The sequence below is a fragment of the Pagrus pagrus genome (genome assembly GCF_965226575.1).
Source record: "Pagrus pagrus genome assembly, chromosome: 5".
Lineage (NCBI taxonomy): Eukaryota > Metazoa > Chordata > Actinopteri > Spariformes > Sparidae > Pagrus > Pagrus pagrus.
Window position 1 is genome coordinate 26,862,607 of NC_140189.1, and position 17,206 is coordinate 26,879,812.

General features: G+C 41.5%; 1 protein-coding gene across 2 annotated transcripts; it reads right to left on the minus strand.

Annotated features, from left to right (window-relative positions):
* Positions 1-2,188: 2,188 nt before the first annotated feature.
* On the minus strand, positions 2,189-11,471 carry scyl1 (SCY1-like, kinase-like 1). Of its 2 annotated transcripts, none has more exons than XM_084353601.1 (18): positions 11,287-11,471; positions 10,460-10,600; positions 9,294-9,416; positions 8,966-9,192; positions 8,699-8,789; positions 8,284-8,439; positions 7,912-8,070; positions 7,584-7,691; positions 7,250-7,363; positions 6,987-7,142; positions 6,712-6,900; positions 6,390-6,465; positions 5,981-6,178; positions 5,361-5,509; positions 5,164-5,238; positions 4,523-4,834; positions 3,781-3,859; positions 2,189-2,880 (listed from the first exon to the last, which is right to left on the minus strand). In XM_084353601.1, the coding sequence occupies exons 1-18, from the start codon at positions 11,392-11,394 to the stop codon at positions 2,756-2,758; spliced, it is 2,586 nt and encodes an 861-aa protein (XP_084209727.1). In that variant the 5' UTR covers positions 11,395-11,471; the 3' UTR covers positions 2,189-2,755. The 2 variants fall into 2 exon arrangements, with proteins under 2 accessions (XP_084209727.1, XP_084209726.1); XM_084353600.1 differs by having other exon boundaries at positions 5,149-5,238.
* Between the last annotated feature and the right edge of the window lie 5,735 nt (positions 11,472-17,206).

Here is a 17,206-nt window from a genome sequence, read left to right on the forward strand (position 1 = left end):
TATGGAGTCTACTAGCCTAGTTAATATGGCTAGTCAGGGGTATAGGCTATTGCAGAATACCAGACTGATAGCTTAGTTTATAACATTGAGACTGTCACCTTCCCTCGCCACTCTCTCATTGAATCATCCTCTAAATGTGTAAATCACAATAATCTAATCTTGATCTCCACCTGTGACAGTGGGGAAATGTCTCAGCAAGCACCTTACACAGTCTTGCATAATAAAATACCAAAGCTAATCACTACTGCATCCCATCATCCCTACCTGCATAGGCAGCCAAAACATACTATTACTGAAAAGGTACCTTGTTCCAATTCATGATTGGATACCTAATGTGATGATTTTTCTGTTAAACATTGCATCCAGTCTTCCTCAGTCCACCAACACAGCATAGTTCTTATAAGATTCTTAAAACTAAGGAACTCGAAAGCATTGGGCTCTGTCACTGTTTTTAAATCAGATGTTGCACCTCCTTTAATCTATCCATGATTTTTATTTATTGGACTATTGTTATTTATCTGTATTACTGCTTGTAATTGTGATTGTGCTGCCTCTTGGCCAGGTCGCTTTTGAAAAAGAGATTCTACATCTCAATAAGCTTTACCTGGTTAAATAAAGGTTAAATAAAAAAATTAAATAAAATGCTTTTCTCTTGACTTAAACTATGCCCATGTTGCTTGAGCCTCTAAACAGCTCTAATCTACAAGTCTATTTTTAGTTTTACCTCCTACCAGGATATTAAAACATACAAAAACATTTGATCATATTACACCAATCCTAGCCAGATCAGACTTTAAGGTGCTGCTGATGACATACAAAACTTTACGTGGCCTTGTCCCATCGTACATGTCAGATCTCATTATACCATATATTCCAACTTGTGCAATATGCTCTCAAAATTCAGGGCTTCCTGATGGTTCCCAGGGTTAAGAAGAAGTCAGCTGGCTGCAGGGCTTTTTCCTATCGTGTCCCCTTCCTCTGGAATAACCTCCCAGCTGACATCAGACAGACAATCTGGCTCTATTGATGCCTTCAAATGCAAACTCAAAACGTAATTCTTTGACTTAGCCTTTAATTAGTCCTTGACTTCGATTGCTAGCTTCTTCAGTGGGTCGGTCTCAGTCTCAATGAGTTACACCTATAGTATTAGAATTTACATAGTCCTGCCGATGAGAAACAATCTGTTGTGACATTGTCACCTTTGTTGTGTTGTGGAGGCAGAAATCTCAGAGGTGGTTGCCCTTCCCCCTTCTCCTGATATCATTACATTCCTGGCTAATGCACTTGCTAAGGAATATGATTACAGCCTTTAAATTTAAAGAAAGAAACATGTTTAATTTAATTATTTTTATTTATAGAATAGCTCACATGCTACATGATTTGATGTCTCTGTAAAACGTTGCATCCAGTCTTCCTCAGTCCACCAACACAGCATAGTTCTTTACCTGACCTGAACACCTCATACCAGGACATCTGCTCCAGTGGAGACAGCTGTCGATTGTGTCAGCCGGCTTATTAATACAGCATCTTACATCAAACCTTACAGGACCACATCCAACACGGACAGGGGATCTGGGGCTACACTGAAAGCATCGACAGACATTTCAGGTCCACTTTTTAAAATGTGCTGTTAAACTTCTTGGATGTGATCCTACAGAGCAGATCTGCAATTAAATAAAAGGCACAAATAAAAGAGTAAAAGCAACTTTAAGGGCACTCCTTCACCCTGACCACACCCAAGACTGTCAAAAATGACTGATGGGTAATTCTTACTTGCATCAGTGATCCCAAAAGGTTTAAGTGAATGTTTTATCTGTGGGATTATACAGGTACAAATGCACGACGGGAGCTTCAAAGATATCAAAATAAAACTGATCTGAACTTTGCTTTCATAACCCCTCCACCACAGCACTATCCCACATAGATCACAGGAAAAGGCATGTAAACACATTTGAAACCAGTTCTCCAGCCTCAATTTAACTACTTATTTCCCTCCTGTGCTCATCATGTGTCTGCAGTGCCTGTTACACATTTACAGATCTGAAACCAGTCGAATGTGTCACCTGTCAGGCCAGTTCAGTACAGTGAAATACAGTGTTGTATGTGCAAAGTGAAGTCAACACAATCGACGTTGTTTGCCATGAAACCTTTCGTTGTTGTTGTTAGGCCACACAAATACACGAGTGCATGCATTGATCGCTTTTATGTCTTAAATCTGTAAGATAGTGACAGCTGAACTAAAACATTCATATCCAGAGTGTGTGTGTAATAATTCATGTTTCAATTCTGTTATATATATTTCTTAATGTTTAAAAAAAAGTGTCATTTTAAGACCAGATGCACCATTTATATACATTTACTTTACAACTGAGTTATGTATTTAAAATAAAAAAACAAACAACAACAGAGGGGGGGATTCTGTGATCAACTCTGCTTCAAGGAGTTCAGCTTCATGTCTCTCCGGATTCTGCATTTGTTTCAGCTCTGCCGTCCACAATAATGCATTCGTAAAGCACTGGATTGTTGTCAGAAGCAGAGTCACCCACTGACCAACGGTAACGTTTTCCTCTGCTCAAACAACAAGCCGCCTCTTTACCAGCGACCGTCTACAGTATCTTGTCCACTGCCAACATGTCTTTCTGTTCCTTTGTGGAATGTCGAGCCTCCATCCGCTGCTCTGGGTCCAGTTACTGTGGTCCACGTTCCTCCCTCTCCATTTCCATTTCCACCCTCGAATCTCTCTTTGCGTGCCCCGTCAGTCCAGCTTGCGTGCACCCAGTTTGAGAGGACCTTTAGCAGCTTTGCGTTCTGCCCGTTTAGCCTCCAGCTCTTTCCTCCTCTCGTCCCGTTTCTTCTTGGACAGCTCGGCCTTGCTGAGACCTGAATGACAATACAGGCAGTTTATGCCAGAGTAAAATCCTTCTCACACTGGACACAACACCCACTAACACCCACTACCCTCTGGAAGTGGAAAAGGGTACAATCAGCATTCAATCTTGTGTCAAATGACTGTAAATGGAAACACGTGCTGGAAGTTCCCGTCATTGGTATATAAATACTTTTACATCTGTCACTGTTCAAGCAGTGCACGAATGTCAGTCAGTAGTTATCGAGTTCATGAGCGACTGAAGTAAAAGATTTTTAAATGACATTGGTAACATTGTCATTCATGGCCTCTATGCTTCTTTCTGTGATTCCCTGTTTTCCTGTGTGCTTATGACATCTAATGTGACACAACAGAAAAAACACACAAACAAACAAACAAAAACAACCGTATCACAGTTGAATGTCTCCGCGCACTAGCCAGGATAACCGTTTCAGAGCTGTGGTGCTCAATAATGACCAGAAAATAGAGCATTTAACCTCTGATCTTATGGATATAATGCCATAATTTCATCGTTTTATCATATTAGACATCTGTGTGTTAAATCTGATTGGAATTATCGTATGAATTCTTGAGTTGTAGCCAAAACTGTGTTTTGTGAGACCACAGTGACCTTGACCTCTGACCTTTGGCCACCAAAATCTAGCGTTCTTGAGATATCGCATTTACAAGAATGGGACGTACAGAGGGAATGACAACTGGAAAACATAAAAACTGGCAATGGTAAAGTAAAAAAGATATTTTTAGCAGGTGTATCCACAAAAAAAACCTGCATATACGCCAAATGTTGATGTAAATATCGTATTAGAGTAAATGTGAGATACACCATCTGTCTGCAGCTCAATCTGAGCAAATAAAGGTTCATATTTATGATAAGAGGACCAACTGAGACTTACCCTGGTTTCCATCCACTGACTCCCAGCTCTCCTCAGCTCCCCAGTCTCCTGTTGCCTCTGCACTCCAACCATCTCCAGCCTGACGAGGAGAAAACACAACACGCACCACTTTTAACTCAATTTAAAAGGAATTAAATACGTTTCTTCTCTAAGATATAATTTGTTTATGCATAAGTTTCAAGATGCTGGTAAACAAAGCCAGGGTAGCTGTTTGCCCATTTCCAGCTTTTATGCTAAGCTAAGCTAACTTCCTGCTGGTTCTAGCTTTATATTTACCATCCAAAACATAAGAGTGGTGTTGATCTTCTCATCTAACTATGAGCAAGAAAACTTAATTCCAAGAAGTCAAACTATTAATTTTTAGCAGGTGGTTGATTCTTTATGCTCAGTGTCCCTTAACCTTTATCATCATCTAACAGATTCTGTTTAATATCGTCTTGCGTTGTTTTCACAGGCAAACTACTTGAAAAAAAAAGAAAAAAAAAGAAAGCCTCAATGAAAATATCTGTCAACACCAACGTCTCCCACCTCCTTTATCTCTCTACATCCATTTGCAAATCTAACGATTACATGAAGTTACAGTTACATAAATGCAGACTTGCAACACTTAAAACCTGGAAAAACAATTAATAATGATGCAGAATGTTTTCTATCATTAGCGTTTTACATTCAGGGTTCACATCGTCAAATATTTCAAACCTCATTGAGACTAATCTGTCTTTTCGCCTCGCTCCGTCCTCACCGTGGTCGCAGCAGTACCGCTTGTGTTTCTCTGGGAGACGCTGGCGAACAGATCATTCTGACCAGCCCCCTTGGCTGCGCTGCTGCTGTCCCAGTTGTAATCGCTGGCTAACCGCACCCCATCGGGCAGCTGGACCGTCGTATTGGTCAGTGTTATGTCGTTTTCCTCCTCCCCCCAGTCATTGCCCCAGCCCTCCTCGCCTGCAGAGCTCTGACCCTGCCCTTCCTTCTCGTTGGACCAGCTGTCGTCGGCGTCCCAGCCTGAGCTGCTCCAGTCAGAGCTCTGCTTTTTCACCGCTGTCGACCGCCCCATCTAGATATCGGAGAGATGATAACCGATTAACAAAGGGACTAAGGTAAATAATACAAAAAGATCAAATAAAGAACTTTTGACTGCAAAGTTCTTTGGTTTAGGCTCCACACAGAAAACAAATGTGATCCTAAATTTAAATGGTGCCGAAAATGTGCTTGCTTTCATTTGCTTTCAATACTATACATGGGTTTTGGTATGTATGGAAAGGTATCAAGCCTGTACAATAAACTAGTAGTATAAGGTGCTGTCAGGGGTAATATTTACATTTACATAAGATAATATTGTATATTGGATCCAAATGAAAGGGCTCATACTCCTTTGTCACTGGCCTTCTTTTTGGATGGTGCCATTCCTGACCAGTCAGTGCTCCAGTCATCTGGCTCAGTTTGAGTTTTATCTGGCTCCTATGTGAGAAAGAGTTTGTAATTTATGACATTTTAAAATACAATGATGTGACATAATCTCACGCATGTATCTCAATAATAGTTACTCAGTTTTTCTTGTTAGTCAACAGTTGAAACCCTACCTCCAAACTTCCCCAGTCCTCCTCCTCGTCCCAGCGGTCTCCCATCACCTCTTCATCATTGTCCTTAACTTCAAGAGTGTGTGATTGGTTGGCACGACTAGAGGCAGCATGGTGAGTCAGTGAGGCTTGTGGAGTTTTATCTTCAGAACCTGCAATAGAAAATAAAACACAAAGAAAGGTTTTCACGTGGCATATTTAAGATTTCTTTAAGTGGAACTCCACCAATTGAAGTGTGCTTCATGTCTTTGAGGGTGCTGATAAATTGCCCCGACGGTTATCACTTGAATCAACAATGTTTGGGTCTGAGGAAGTTTGGTAATCAAATAAAATCTGGCACTGTGGAGTGATTAAGAAGTGAGCTCCTCTTCTCTGCTCGAGGAAAGCAGCTAGACGCTACATTAGTCACTACTAACATACACACACCCAATTCTCATATCAAACTCAGATCAGCAAAGTCGCATTTTGGGTCATGTAGGCTCCAGGTTTTGAAAAGGAAGAAGAACATTTGGAATAAAAAAAGATGACATCTCTGGTTCTCCAGCTGTATTAATTTCTATCCTCTTAAGAAACTGCTCAGTGCAGCAGTGTTACAGGGCAAATTGAGTGTGATATAACCCTACCAGGTGCAGGTGCTTCGTCAGTGGCACTGGTAGGGCTGGTGTCGTTGGTGGGCCCGCTGTCTTCCGCTGCTGCTCCGCCTTCTGTCCCTGGAGCGTTGCGGATCAGCTTAGATGTTAGCGAGGACATGCCAGTCACGGCCCAGCCGGCCCAGCTGGAAGAGGCACCTGCAGGCTGAGCACACGACCCTACGTCCTTTTCTGCAGGAGGGACAGGAGAGCAAATTTCAAGTTTTTAGCTGGAGAAAATCAGAAATATAATTTTAAGAATTGTTTCTATTTAGTCTGCTCGAGATAAAGGATTAAATCACAGAAGTATTTGTTTTCTTTTCCCCAGAAATCACAGGTTTTCTTGCCGAGTGAGACATAAAAGTAGAGAGCAGACTTTGCAGCTCAGTGCAGTGTTACATACCGACATCAGCTAGCTTGGTGGGATCTTCTGACACAGTCTCCAGCTTGGAAAGGAAACTCTTGATGGCTTTGAATGCCTGACACGCAGAGAGAAAGGTGGGAGAGAACATCCCGAGCAGAAATACATCAGCATATTCCAGCGACGACAAGAGGTTAAACATCAGTGAGGAAGGTTGAATTCATAAGCTAGAGAGGAATGATTAGTCTGTTTGTTTTTTTTTAAACCACAGTAATTAAAAATGAATGAGGCATGTTGCTGCTGATAAAAACTGATTATAATTTCGCCATCATGTAAACATCATGTAGTCACAAGTCACGTGTACCTGGTCTCGGACGCTCTTATCGGGGTCAACTGTAATGGCACAGAGCGTGGGCAGGATGCGGGCGGCGATTTCTGTAATGCTGTAGTAGTTGTGTGTGGCGGCGAAGCCCAGAACACCAGCGGAGCGTGAAGCTGGGAAGGGGTCTTTTGTGGCTCGTGAGAAGGCAGAAATCAGAACACGTTGTCGGGTCTGTGAAGAAAAGGATAACCAAAATCTTCTCCGAACTTTGTTTTCAGTGTTTTCTGCATTAAATGAATGTTGTGAGTGTATTTTACCCCGGCGTTGAGGTAGGAGGCGATCTTGCCCAGGCAGACGGTGGTGTTGCACCGGATAGGGCCTTGTTCGTCTCTGGCCTGCAGCCGGGCAAAGTGACGCATCAGCTCCTGGTTCAGGTTGGTCTCGTTCAGCTTGGGAGCCAGCAGCAACATAGACTGGAGGGGGAGAAACAGAGAAGAGTTACAGCTACAGCGGGCCGACAAGTAAAAATGCATATAATACATCTGCTGGTTTGTGTAAGTTGTGTAAATAAGTGAACTACCTTAACAGTCTGTTCTCTGATGGCGGGGTTGGTGTCTGTGAAGCCGTGAACGACGTGAGGGAAAATCTGGGAGTTGACTGCTGCCTCATTCAGATACTGAATGAACTGCTCCATCTGAGAGAGAGAGAGAGACAGAGAGAGACAGGGACATGGAACGAGAGAAGAAACAATGTTAGAACAAACAAATGCCTCTATACATTGACACAGATCTAAAAGTAGAGATATGATTTCCTGCTAATTATTCTTTGAAATCATCCAACTTTTAACTGTGTTCCTTTCTTGCTGGGTGGTAAATGAGAAAATTAAATACATACACAAAAAAAACCTCACATACCTGCTGCAGCAGTCGTATCCTCATGGCTCTGTCTGTGGAGGAAAACATCTTGACAATAACAGGGATGATCTTCTGTTGGTACTCTTCTGCTGACAGGAACTTCCCCACCTGGCAGACAGACAGAGGGAGATGAGATCAGGGAAATATTCTGCACCAAGCACTTTTGTACTAAGACATTAATACCAGTACAACCATGTCTTACTTTTAATTTGTTTTGAAAAAGGGTTATGTTTTGCCTTAAAAGTGATCAGGGATGCTTGGAGATGTTGCAGTCTACTGTCTTATGTTTAATAAGGTTTTAAAGTTGTGCTGGGGGGTTTGGACTCACCTTGAACAGCGGTGTGAGGACTACGGCACCTGCATTACCAAACTCGAAGGCGGTGAGCAGCTGAGGCAGGACTTTGTGTTTACAGAAGTCTTCTGGGAAAGAGTCCAGATTGTCACTCAGATCCTGGAAGAACTGCTGCTTCTCAGCTGGCTCTTTGATCTGGAGAGAAAGTCTGAATTATTATTACTGTTATTAAAATCTATCAAACTATCCTTAATTGTTATACAGTTTCCAGTAGCACAGGACTTTTCCATTAGAACTTGATCTATTTCTATCTTGATACTCTTGGTTGTGGCTTTACTGGTCAAGTTTGACTTTACCACTAATAAAACCACAACTGATGTGATGATACAGGTGTGTCTTTATGCGGACCTGTATCTCCTCCAGGAAAAGGTTGCTCTCCACAAAGCTGTTGCTGAGGAATCCCCCGGGGGCTCTACAGTTCTGGAGAAAGCGGGCCGGGTTGGGCCGAGCTCGGGGGTTAGCCCCCACCAGCTCACAGTAATGCGGGACCAGGCCCTTGGGAATCTGTGGGCACAAAGAGGACACACGTGAGAGAACCCAACTCTGTGAACGTCCCGTCCCGCTCTCATTCAATTTGACAACTAGCTTTTTCTTTACATGACCCAAATGCCATACATAAAATACAAAAAAACAGAATTATCTCAATATTTCTATTTTGTCTGAGATCATCACAACACTTCAATAACTAAAACGACAATCTGAAATATCTTTAGAATACTGAAGTAGATATAGAATCGACAAAGGATCTGTCCAGGTGTCGTACCTTTCCCAGTGAGCGAAGGGAGGACGTGCGAGGTAGCGGCCCGTTGAACACCTCCCAGATCAGGCAGCCTAGCCGCCACACCTCCCCAGCCCTGCAACAAACATACACACACTGAGGAAAACTTGGCAGTAACCAGGGCCAGCTTAAACATTACACCAACACTTTACTCAGGTGTCTTTATTCCTATTATGAACCCCTTCATTCTGCCACTTATTATAACTATGACTTGCTTCTCTCAGTTTATGTTTTTTTGCACCCCTCTCTTACCATTTCTCTCCACTGCTATTGGACATCTCTGGTGGGTCATATTTCTCCATGTCTGGGTAAACAGCCTTAGGAGCAGGGAGCGAGACCCCGCTTGGGTCACCCTGTTCTGGGACCACATGGTCGAGGCCCCCGAGCTTCCACTCCCCAGCACGATCCACAAAAACAGACCACACACCCAAGTTGTTATGGAGCAGGTGGCAGTCGTTGACCAGGAAACTCAGAGCTTTCTGTGGGAGGAGGCGAACATCAGGAGTGGAGTAAGTGCTCACAGAGGACAGGTGACAGAACAATGGCTCCCCTCTTACTATCAGATGGCTCCTATCCTTACCACGATCTGGTGCAGTCCCCAGGAGACCTCCAGCTCCCCTGATCCACCCTTCTCTGCCTGGGCCTTCAGGTGGACTGCCAGGGGTGTCACCTGCTCAGTAACCAGGTACAGGCTCTTCTCTGTCTGCGAAAACAACCACATTTAAAAGCAATTATTATTTTATGTGTATGGAACTATTGTGTATAGTTTACTGAACAATCTCTCTGGCTGAATGAAAAGGGTTAAACAAATATCACGATAACAGTACTAGTTACAGAGTTGCTAAACTAGATCAGTACTTGAGTACAACTACATTTTCTGCTACTTTATACTTCCTCTCCACTACTCCACAACTTTACTTACTCCGCTAAATGTATTTGATAACTTTAGTTACTAGTTTCTTTGCAGATTGCAGGCTGCATCAGAGCCAAAGCAATGCATTTTTAAATTGATGTATTTTATCCACAATTGGATGAAAAAATACTGATTCTGTGACCAAATAAATGCTGTATATCAGATCCCATAATTGGCCGGGTTGATAACGCCAACACTAAGTATACAGTTTACACATAAATGTATTTTTAATTTACTTTTACTTGTAAAATAATATATAACTATTAAATTCCCGGCGAGGGTTTTTGATGCAGTGTACTGATGTCATCTGGGACAATAAAGTGTTTAACAACCAAATTTGAGAGATCATTGCAACAGCATGTGTGTTTCTGTTTATATTCTGACAGCTGAGAAGTCGATACTGAAAATCTGTTTACTTCCTATTATCCGTATTGACATCGCCCCCCAAAACCCTGTATCAAGCTGTACTATCATTTACAGTCTGACTAACTGAACTAATAGTTGGGATACTTTCTGATGTTGTTGAGCCTGGCTAAACTGAGAAAACATTGTGAGGACTTGCTTACATTATGTAGCACACTGCTCACTACAAATGTTGTACAAGTATTACAGATCTACTGGGATATATTCACACTCACCTCTATCTGAACGCAAACATGCAGAGAAAAGCAGATGGTGGTGATGAGACACTAATTACAGGTTAGTTACACAAGAAAACTCTCACTAATCTGCAACATGTCACCGAGCAGGCTGAGTGACATTTTCCTCTCAACATTACTAACAATGGCATTGCGTGTGGAGCTACAGATGGGGGCACTCATACCAACACGTACCTCCAATCCATCGACATAAGCCAGGATGTTAGGGTGACGCAGGGTCTTCATCCGCTTGAAGGCAGCCTTGGCCAGCTGGGTCTGCTGCTCCGTCCCCTGTGCTACCTCGTACACAAACACCGACACCGGCTCTCCGTTGGTCTGAGGAGACAGGTTGGGGTGAAATGAATCACTCACACATAACTGACGTGTGACATTTCAACCATTCCCATGTGAAACATTTATGCTGTGAAATCGCATCAAATAAATAACAATCGCACCGACTCATCATATTTAAAGAAATGACAATAAACATGATGAAGGAGGAGGCTTGGTTGTCATTATCCGGCCCTGCAGTGATGAGGATGATGATGATGACAGTTCAGTTTGAGCTGCTCAGCGATAATAGTCAGGACAGTTAGTTATGTGAGGAGCTGTAAGTGTTAAAGAACTGGACCTGTATTAATGTGATGAAGCATTAGCCTGACAACGATTATGAAAACAGTTGTTAACGAAGCTAAAATGAGGTGACGTGGCGAGAAATACGTGTCTCGGAGTAAACAAAGCCTGAGCTCACCTTGTTAGCAAAACCTAACGAGACATAAAGCAACTAGAATAAAAGTAACGAGTGCTGACATTGAATCAGCGAGAAAGACATGGATTACACTGACAGATTGGATATGAAACCACGCCATTATTACACCGGACGTCGTGTTTAAAGGCTAAAACAAAGTCGCGAGCAGACAGTAACTAGCTAGCTAGCTAGCCGGCTAACTGACAGGCCTCCATAACGAAGCGGGCTAACGTTAACTGTTAGCGGAGGATCGGCAGCGGTCTGCCGCTTTTACCTTCCGCTTCCCTCGATGTAGAGTCCATATTCCAGACTTCTCTTGGGTGTCTGGAAGAAGTTCATAAGCAAAGTCTTTGACAGGATCCCTGGCAAAAAAGGACCACATCTCCTCTTTCCTCCACACCTCATCAAACACACACACACACAAACAGCAGCGACTGCAGAAGTGCACAGACTGCTACAAGGAGCTAACTAGCTAGCATATGGCACGGATGTAAAACGGCTCCGTGTAAAACTTTGTTTCTGCACATTCGTTCCGCCAAAGTTTTTATTTTTTCATATAATATTTTATTGTTTCATAGTGAACCCAACATATTAGACATAAAGATAAAATAAATTGACAGTAACACCACCAAATTCATCCCAATCCAATCAACCCAGACTACAATCACAACACACTACAGATAAACACAAACAAACAGCAGGTCCAGTCACTGTTCTGTAAAAAAACATAAACAAGATAAAAGATCACCCTGATGTTAAAACAAAGCTCGGAGAAACAATAAAAGAGAATGCTAAGGTAGATGCCCCCTTTCATAATAAATTAGTATTCTTGCTTATCGCAGCATGTTTATAGTGTGTATTTTATACTGATATTTATTAACTTGTCCAACGAACAAAACAAACAATTAAATGAATGAAAAGAAAAGATTATTAAAGAGAATATCTCAAATTTGACTAAATTTTCCTTTCACAGCCACTCAGAACTGCAGACAGGCTTTCTGAGGGAAGAATTATAAGTATTGAATTGTACCACATATTAACTGAAGGGGGCTCAGACTGAATCCTTCAAGATAATATACATTTTCTTGCAGGTGACAAACGTTTCCCCAAAGGTTTAAACTTATATTTAGGTGTAACATCAAGAAGAAAACAGGATGGATGAACATTTATATTCTGATGGAAAATTAAGTTAAAAACCATCCCTGAAAGATTAGATTATATGACAAGACCAAAACAATGGGAGAAGCAGTATGTAACTTAAAGCTTTTGAACAAAGGAGAGTTTAAAAATATTAAACTGTTTCATGTAGCCGCGATAGCTTAATTTTCAGTCCAGCTCTTACCCATGTCAAATTTATTCTAGATTATATTTATCTTACTTAAATTCCTCTTCATGTAAAGGCAGTCTAGGAGATGTTATACTCAGAAATTCTGTCCAAGCCTCTTTTTGTGAGTCACGACATGATCTTGAGAAGCAAAGCAGAAGTATTTCCTTTAGTAATAGGATTTTAATGTTATCTGGGAATATGCACCACCAGACCAGCACATCTCAAATGATCAGGGCTTCAAGGCAGGTCATGCATATCTATCTAGCACAGCTGTATTGTACAGAGGCCAGGCCATAATTATAAATAGTACATTTCTGTTTCACCAAATTGCCACAAACAGGGAGTCAAATGTGGGTTAATCCAGGTGTACTGGACATGGATGCCCAGGACATGCTTGTCCTCCCCTGGTTCTCCTGCTGTACCCAAATCATAAGTGTCTATAAAGTGAACTCTTTGTTGGTTCTTTGCGAGAGGATGTTTGTCAGGAGGACGTCTCTCAGAGCCCTTCAACTCTCCAACAAGAAATGTTAACAAAATCAGATTTTGGCTCAGCAACCAATCCTGGTATTTGGCCCGTTTATCTTTCATTCATCATTCAGATATTTCAGATATCATCATGAAAATGTCCAAATGATGTCACAGATATGTCCTCCATGGTATAGGTGTAACGGAGATTATAACATGACAACCAGAACAAAGTTAAAGGATACAGTTAACATTAAATCATGTTCTCTAAAAGGTCTGTAAGTACTGGGCAAGTACATAAAGGCTGTTCTGGTGACTTTCTGTTCAGATTTTTGTTCTCCATTGTGCTTAAATCATTCTGTTAAGTGTGCATTCTTGAACGCCCCCCTAGCAGGTTTCATTTAAAACTGTCACCACATGTGACAGTTTTAACAGATAGGCTGTCTTTACTTGATGCTTAGATCCACACTCCAGTGAGAGGAATCTGATGTCACGTTAGCAAACATCGGCAATTAATTCTTAAATGATTTTTAGATTGCATGGTTGATACCTTTAATGTACCTTGATGTACCTTTAAGATCTTTGATACCACATAACATTACCTTTATCACATTGATACTTGCCAAATTACGGAAACCCAAAGGACTATAATTACTAATTAGTATATAGGTTTATTGATATTTAGACCACATTTTATTCAGTACTTCCCCACTTTACAGGACTATCATTTTAAGTAATATATCAATATAGTTAACTTATGGCAGAAAGTTGAGGTATTGACGAAACAAAACAATTGTAGTTGTTCTATAAGTGACACCTGGCCATCATTAGAAGAGCTTCCCAATTACTGAACTGAAATTATTGCATTTTACAGGTTTCCCCAGTATGTTGATTTAGTGCAGGATGTGTGTCCTTTTCTTCAAAGGACAAAGCATCTTTGTCTCTGGAGGCTCAAGTACAATGAATAATTTCATGTTTCAACTGGAAAAATAAGCAGCAGCATGGGAGAATGAATTGTCACATTTCAAGTCAGGGTAACAGAATGGCAGATATCGTTTTATTGATCATTTAAACATTCTTTCACAGATGTTAACATGATTTGCTTTAAAATCACTTCTCAAAAACATTAACATTTCAAAATAAGACCATTGATTGTAACCGTTTTATTTCACTCTTCTCAAATGAATTGTCACCGTTGTAGATAATGGACCTCGAGGCTCCAGCAGTTACCTCATGTCTTAAAATGCATTGCAATTATGCACATGCTAGCTCAACATTCCCACTACTCTGAACTTTAGGCTCAATTTATCCAATTTTAATGTGTGACCATTTGACTTAATCCTGTAGTTGGAGAATCTTTTAAAATACATAAATGGGTCGTAAAAGCCATATTGTATCTAATATTACAACATGGAACGTTTCTTTAATGAGTTTTTTTAATAAGTTTTCCCCACGCAGCATAATAAAAAAAGCAAGACACCGCAGGGGATTGAACCCTGTCCCGACAAAGTCAGGAGTGCCACCACCGGAGTCTTTTGCTTTTTTGTTGTTGCTGTAATAAAGGGCAAAAGCAAAACATGGAGGAACAAAAATTTGTTCCTCCAGGAAAAGAAAACCCCTAAACACCTGGCTGCTATATTATCCTGTCACCACATGGGGATTTCTCTTGGTCACGAGGCTGAAACTAGAAGAAAGAGACAACCGTTTCCCCATTCCCCAGCATTTCCCCACGACACTGTATTGGCAAATATGACTGATTCCACGAAATCCTTTTGATCCATATTAACAAGGCCACGATACCAGCATCCCTGGTGATACTCAAAGCCGTTTCCCCTTTGCAATTCGGCAGGACTTGCACGGCAAAATGGACAGTCAAGGCTTTGTCGCCAAATTTAAAGCTGTAACGGAAGAAAGACAGACAATGTAAGCCTCCCCACCCCCCTCCCACATAAACCCAACAAACCAATACTCATCCAATGACAAATGATGTCAATATGGTTATCGTTTACCGCGACTGGCGTAGCAGCGTTTACCAAGGCTATTCTTCAGGAGCGATGCTCAATTCTTCAAAGAAATTAAGACTGTACCCTAGAGGTTGGCTGTACCAAGTGATCCCATGACTTCCTGCAGAGGTTTAAGTCCCCTGGCTCAGTATCAAGTTAAGCTGAACGAGAAATCTGAAAGGAAGAAAGAAGAGCGTTGCCCCACCCCAATAATCCCCTGACCAAATACTACTGCAATGTTTGACAACGACTTCATGAACATTATGTTGTGTATTACAAATAAATGTTATGCAGAGCTGATGTGCATGCAACATGTTTGAGTTACACATTAAAGCCATGGTATGTTAAAGAAAAATCAAGGGAACCGAAATTACTTAACTTAGCACCCATGAGACTGAAGTGATGCAGTATTAGCGAGACAAGCTTGCAGCTCTTGATCTTAATGTGACTGGATTCTCAGTGTTCCATCACAGGTTAGGCCATCCCAGATGACAAATTAAGACAATTTTTATGTAATTTGACCTGAGAAACCAAAGGGAAAAAGAAAAAAGGCACACACACAAACACAGAGAGCGGGGCTTCTGCGAAGGACGTCGGGGGTTCAGATTTAAGCTCAAGCGCACAGGGGGTTGGTACTTCATTCAGGGGCCACACTCATATTCGCTGACAGCCTCCACAGATGGCTTTGCATTCAGAGGCAGGCGAGATCGGGAGCGGACAGACGAGAATGATCTGAAACAAAGAGTGATCTACACAACACACCCACCACACAATACTCAAAAGATTCGAGTTCTACTCATCTTATGGTTTAAGATGCAAAGCAGTAGGGCCCCATGGCCAAAGAGGAATATGCTAGTAAAGCATTGTTGTTACTGATGATTTGAGGTTAACATAAAGCCAGTTCCAAGATGTCATTTTGTCAACTACAACATTGCAGAAGTTCATTTTGACAAGTTAAGCCAACATCTTACTACATGCTCCAGGTTAGAAGACTTCACTCGTGCTTGAACCAGTCTTGCACTCTGATGTCTGTGAAGAGAAGTATAGGGATACACCCAACCAAAACACAGTAGAAGCTAAAGCAACACATTTGCGCTGCATTGAAGACCAAATTAAAGCCGCGCCATGCACAGCTTTCCTCAGCTACTCAAATTTGGAAACTTCGCACAGTTGCACGATGGAGAAATTTTATGTGACAAACCTGCCACCTGCACAGTTGCACAAGGGCTAGCAGCTGAGGGCTAATCGTTGTAATCTATACACATAAAAAACGACCTGACTCCACTTGTTCAAACTGCGTGTTGATTTCAAAGGGGAGGATGATTCCTGTGTTGTCCTAGGTAGACTGCGTTCTTCCTTTGGACTGTTCTGAAAGATCAAAGAGGCAGAAAAGAAACACCCCTATGCCCCCTCACAGTATCATAGAACTGACTATTGTTATCCTTACCCAAATGCTTTACTGCAGATAACGTCAGAATCAATGAAGGTCCATCAAATCTTCCCGTTATCACAAGACTCTTGTTAAGAAAGCACAGCAGTGCTATTTCTACAGTCAAGTATAGCAAGTTGCTTTCATTTCAAGAACAATGAGGGCAGGTAAGCCCATTCAAGATAAGTGACCCCTCTAGGGTGGAGAAATTTCTACTTTCCAACATCAATATTTGATGGATTCAACTTATCTGCCTTCAAATTTCCGCTTTGAAAAGGATGTCATTCGAGCGAAGGTCACATCCGTGCTCTACAAAGCTCCAAGCTTTAGTCATACCTGAAAAAGCACAAGAAAAGCTCCCCCACACAAGCCCCCAAAAAGAACAAATGCATACCAAAACTGTATTCAATCACAACAAGCTATGCATTTATTATGCAATAAGAAAATCCTTTACAGATAGTTCACTCATTGTATTGTCAATACAAGGCATGGTAACTAATTGCAAAGGAATTGCAATGGAGGCATTTAGCCAGACAATGAATGTTAAAGAGAAATGTGACACATTTAGTGACCTTACGTGATGCTCGATGCGCAAGGAAACTTGTACATACAATGAGTTAGAAGAGTTCCTGATGGTCTCGGGTATTGGAAAGCGCACAGGACACAGCACACTGAAAAAATGCAAAGGAAAAGCCTCTCTCCCCACAATACCCCTCCAATATTGCAATACACAGAACTACAAGATAATAATGGCATTACATACTGCCTTAGGATACAACTGTATGACTATTAATACAATTCATTAAAGTATTGAAGCCATTTTCCAGAAGAAGCATTTAAATACCGGAAACCTGACCGCGGGGGATTCCATCCGTATGAACAGTAGACGTGGGCTTGAATGTAGATTTTTGAACCATGGGCCATACAACTTAATCTGCAAGAGTGACAAATACACAGCCCACTCCCAACC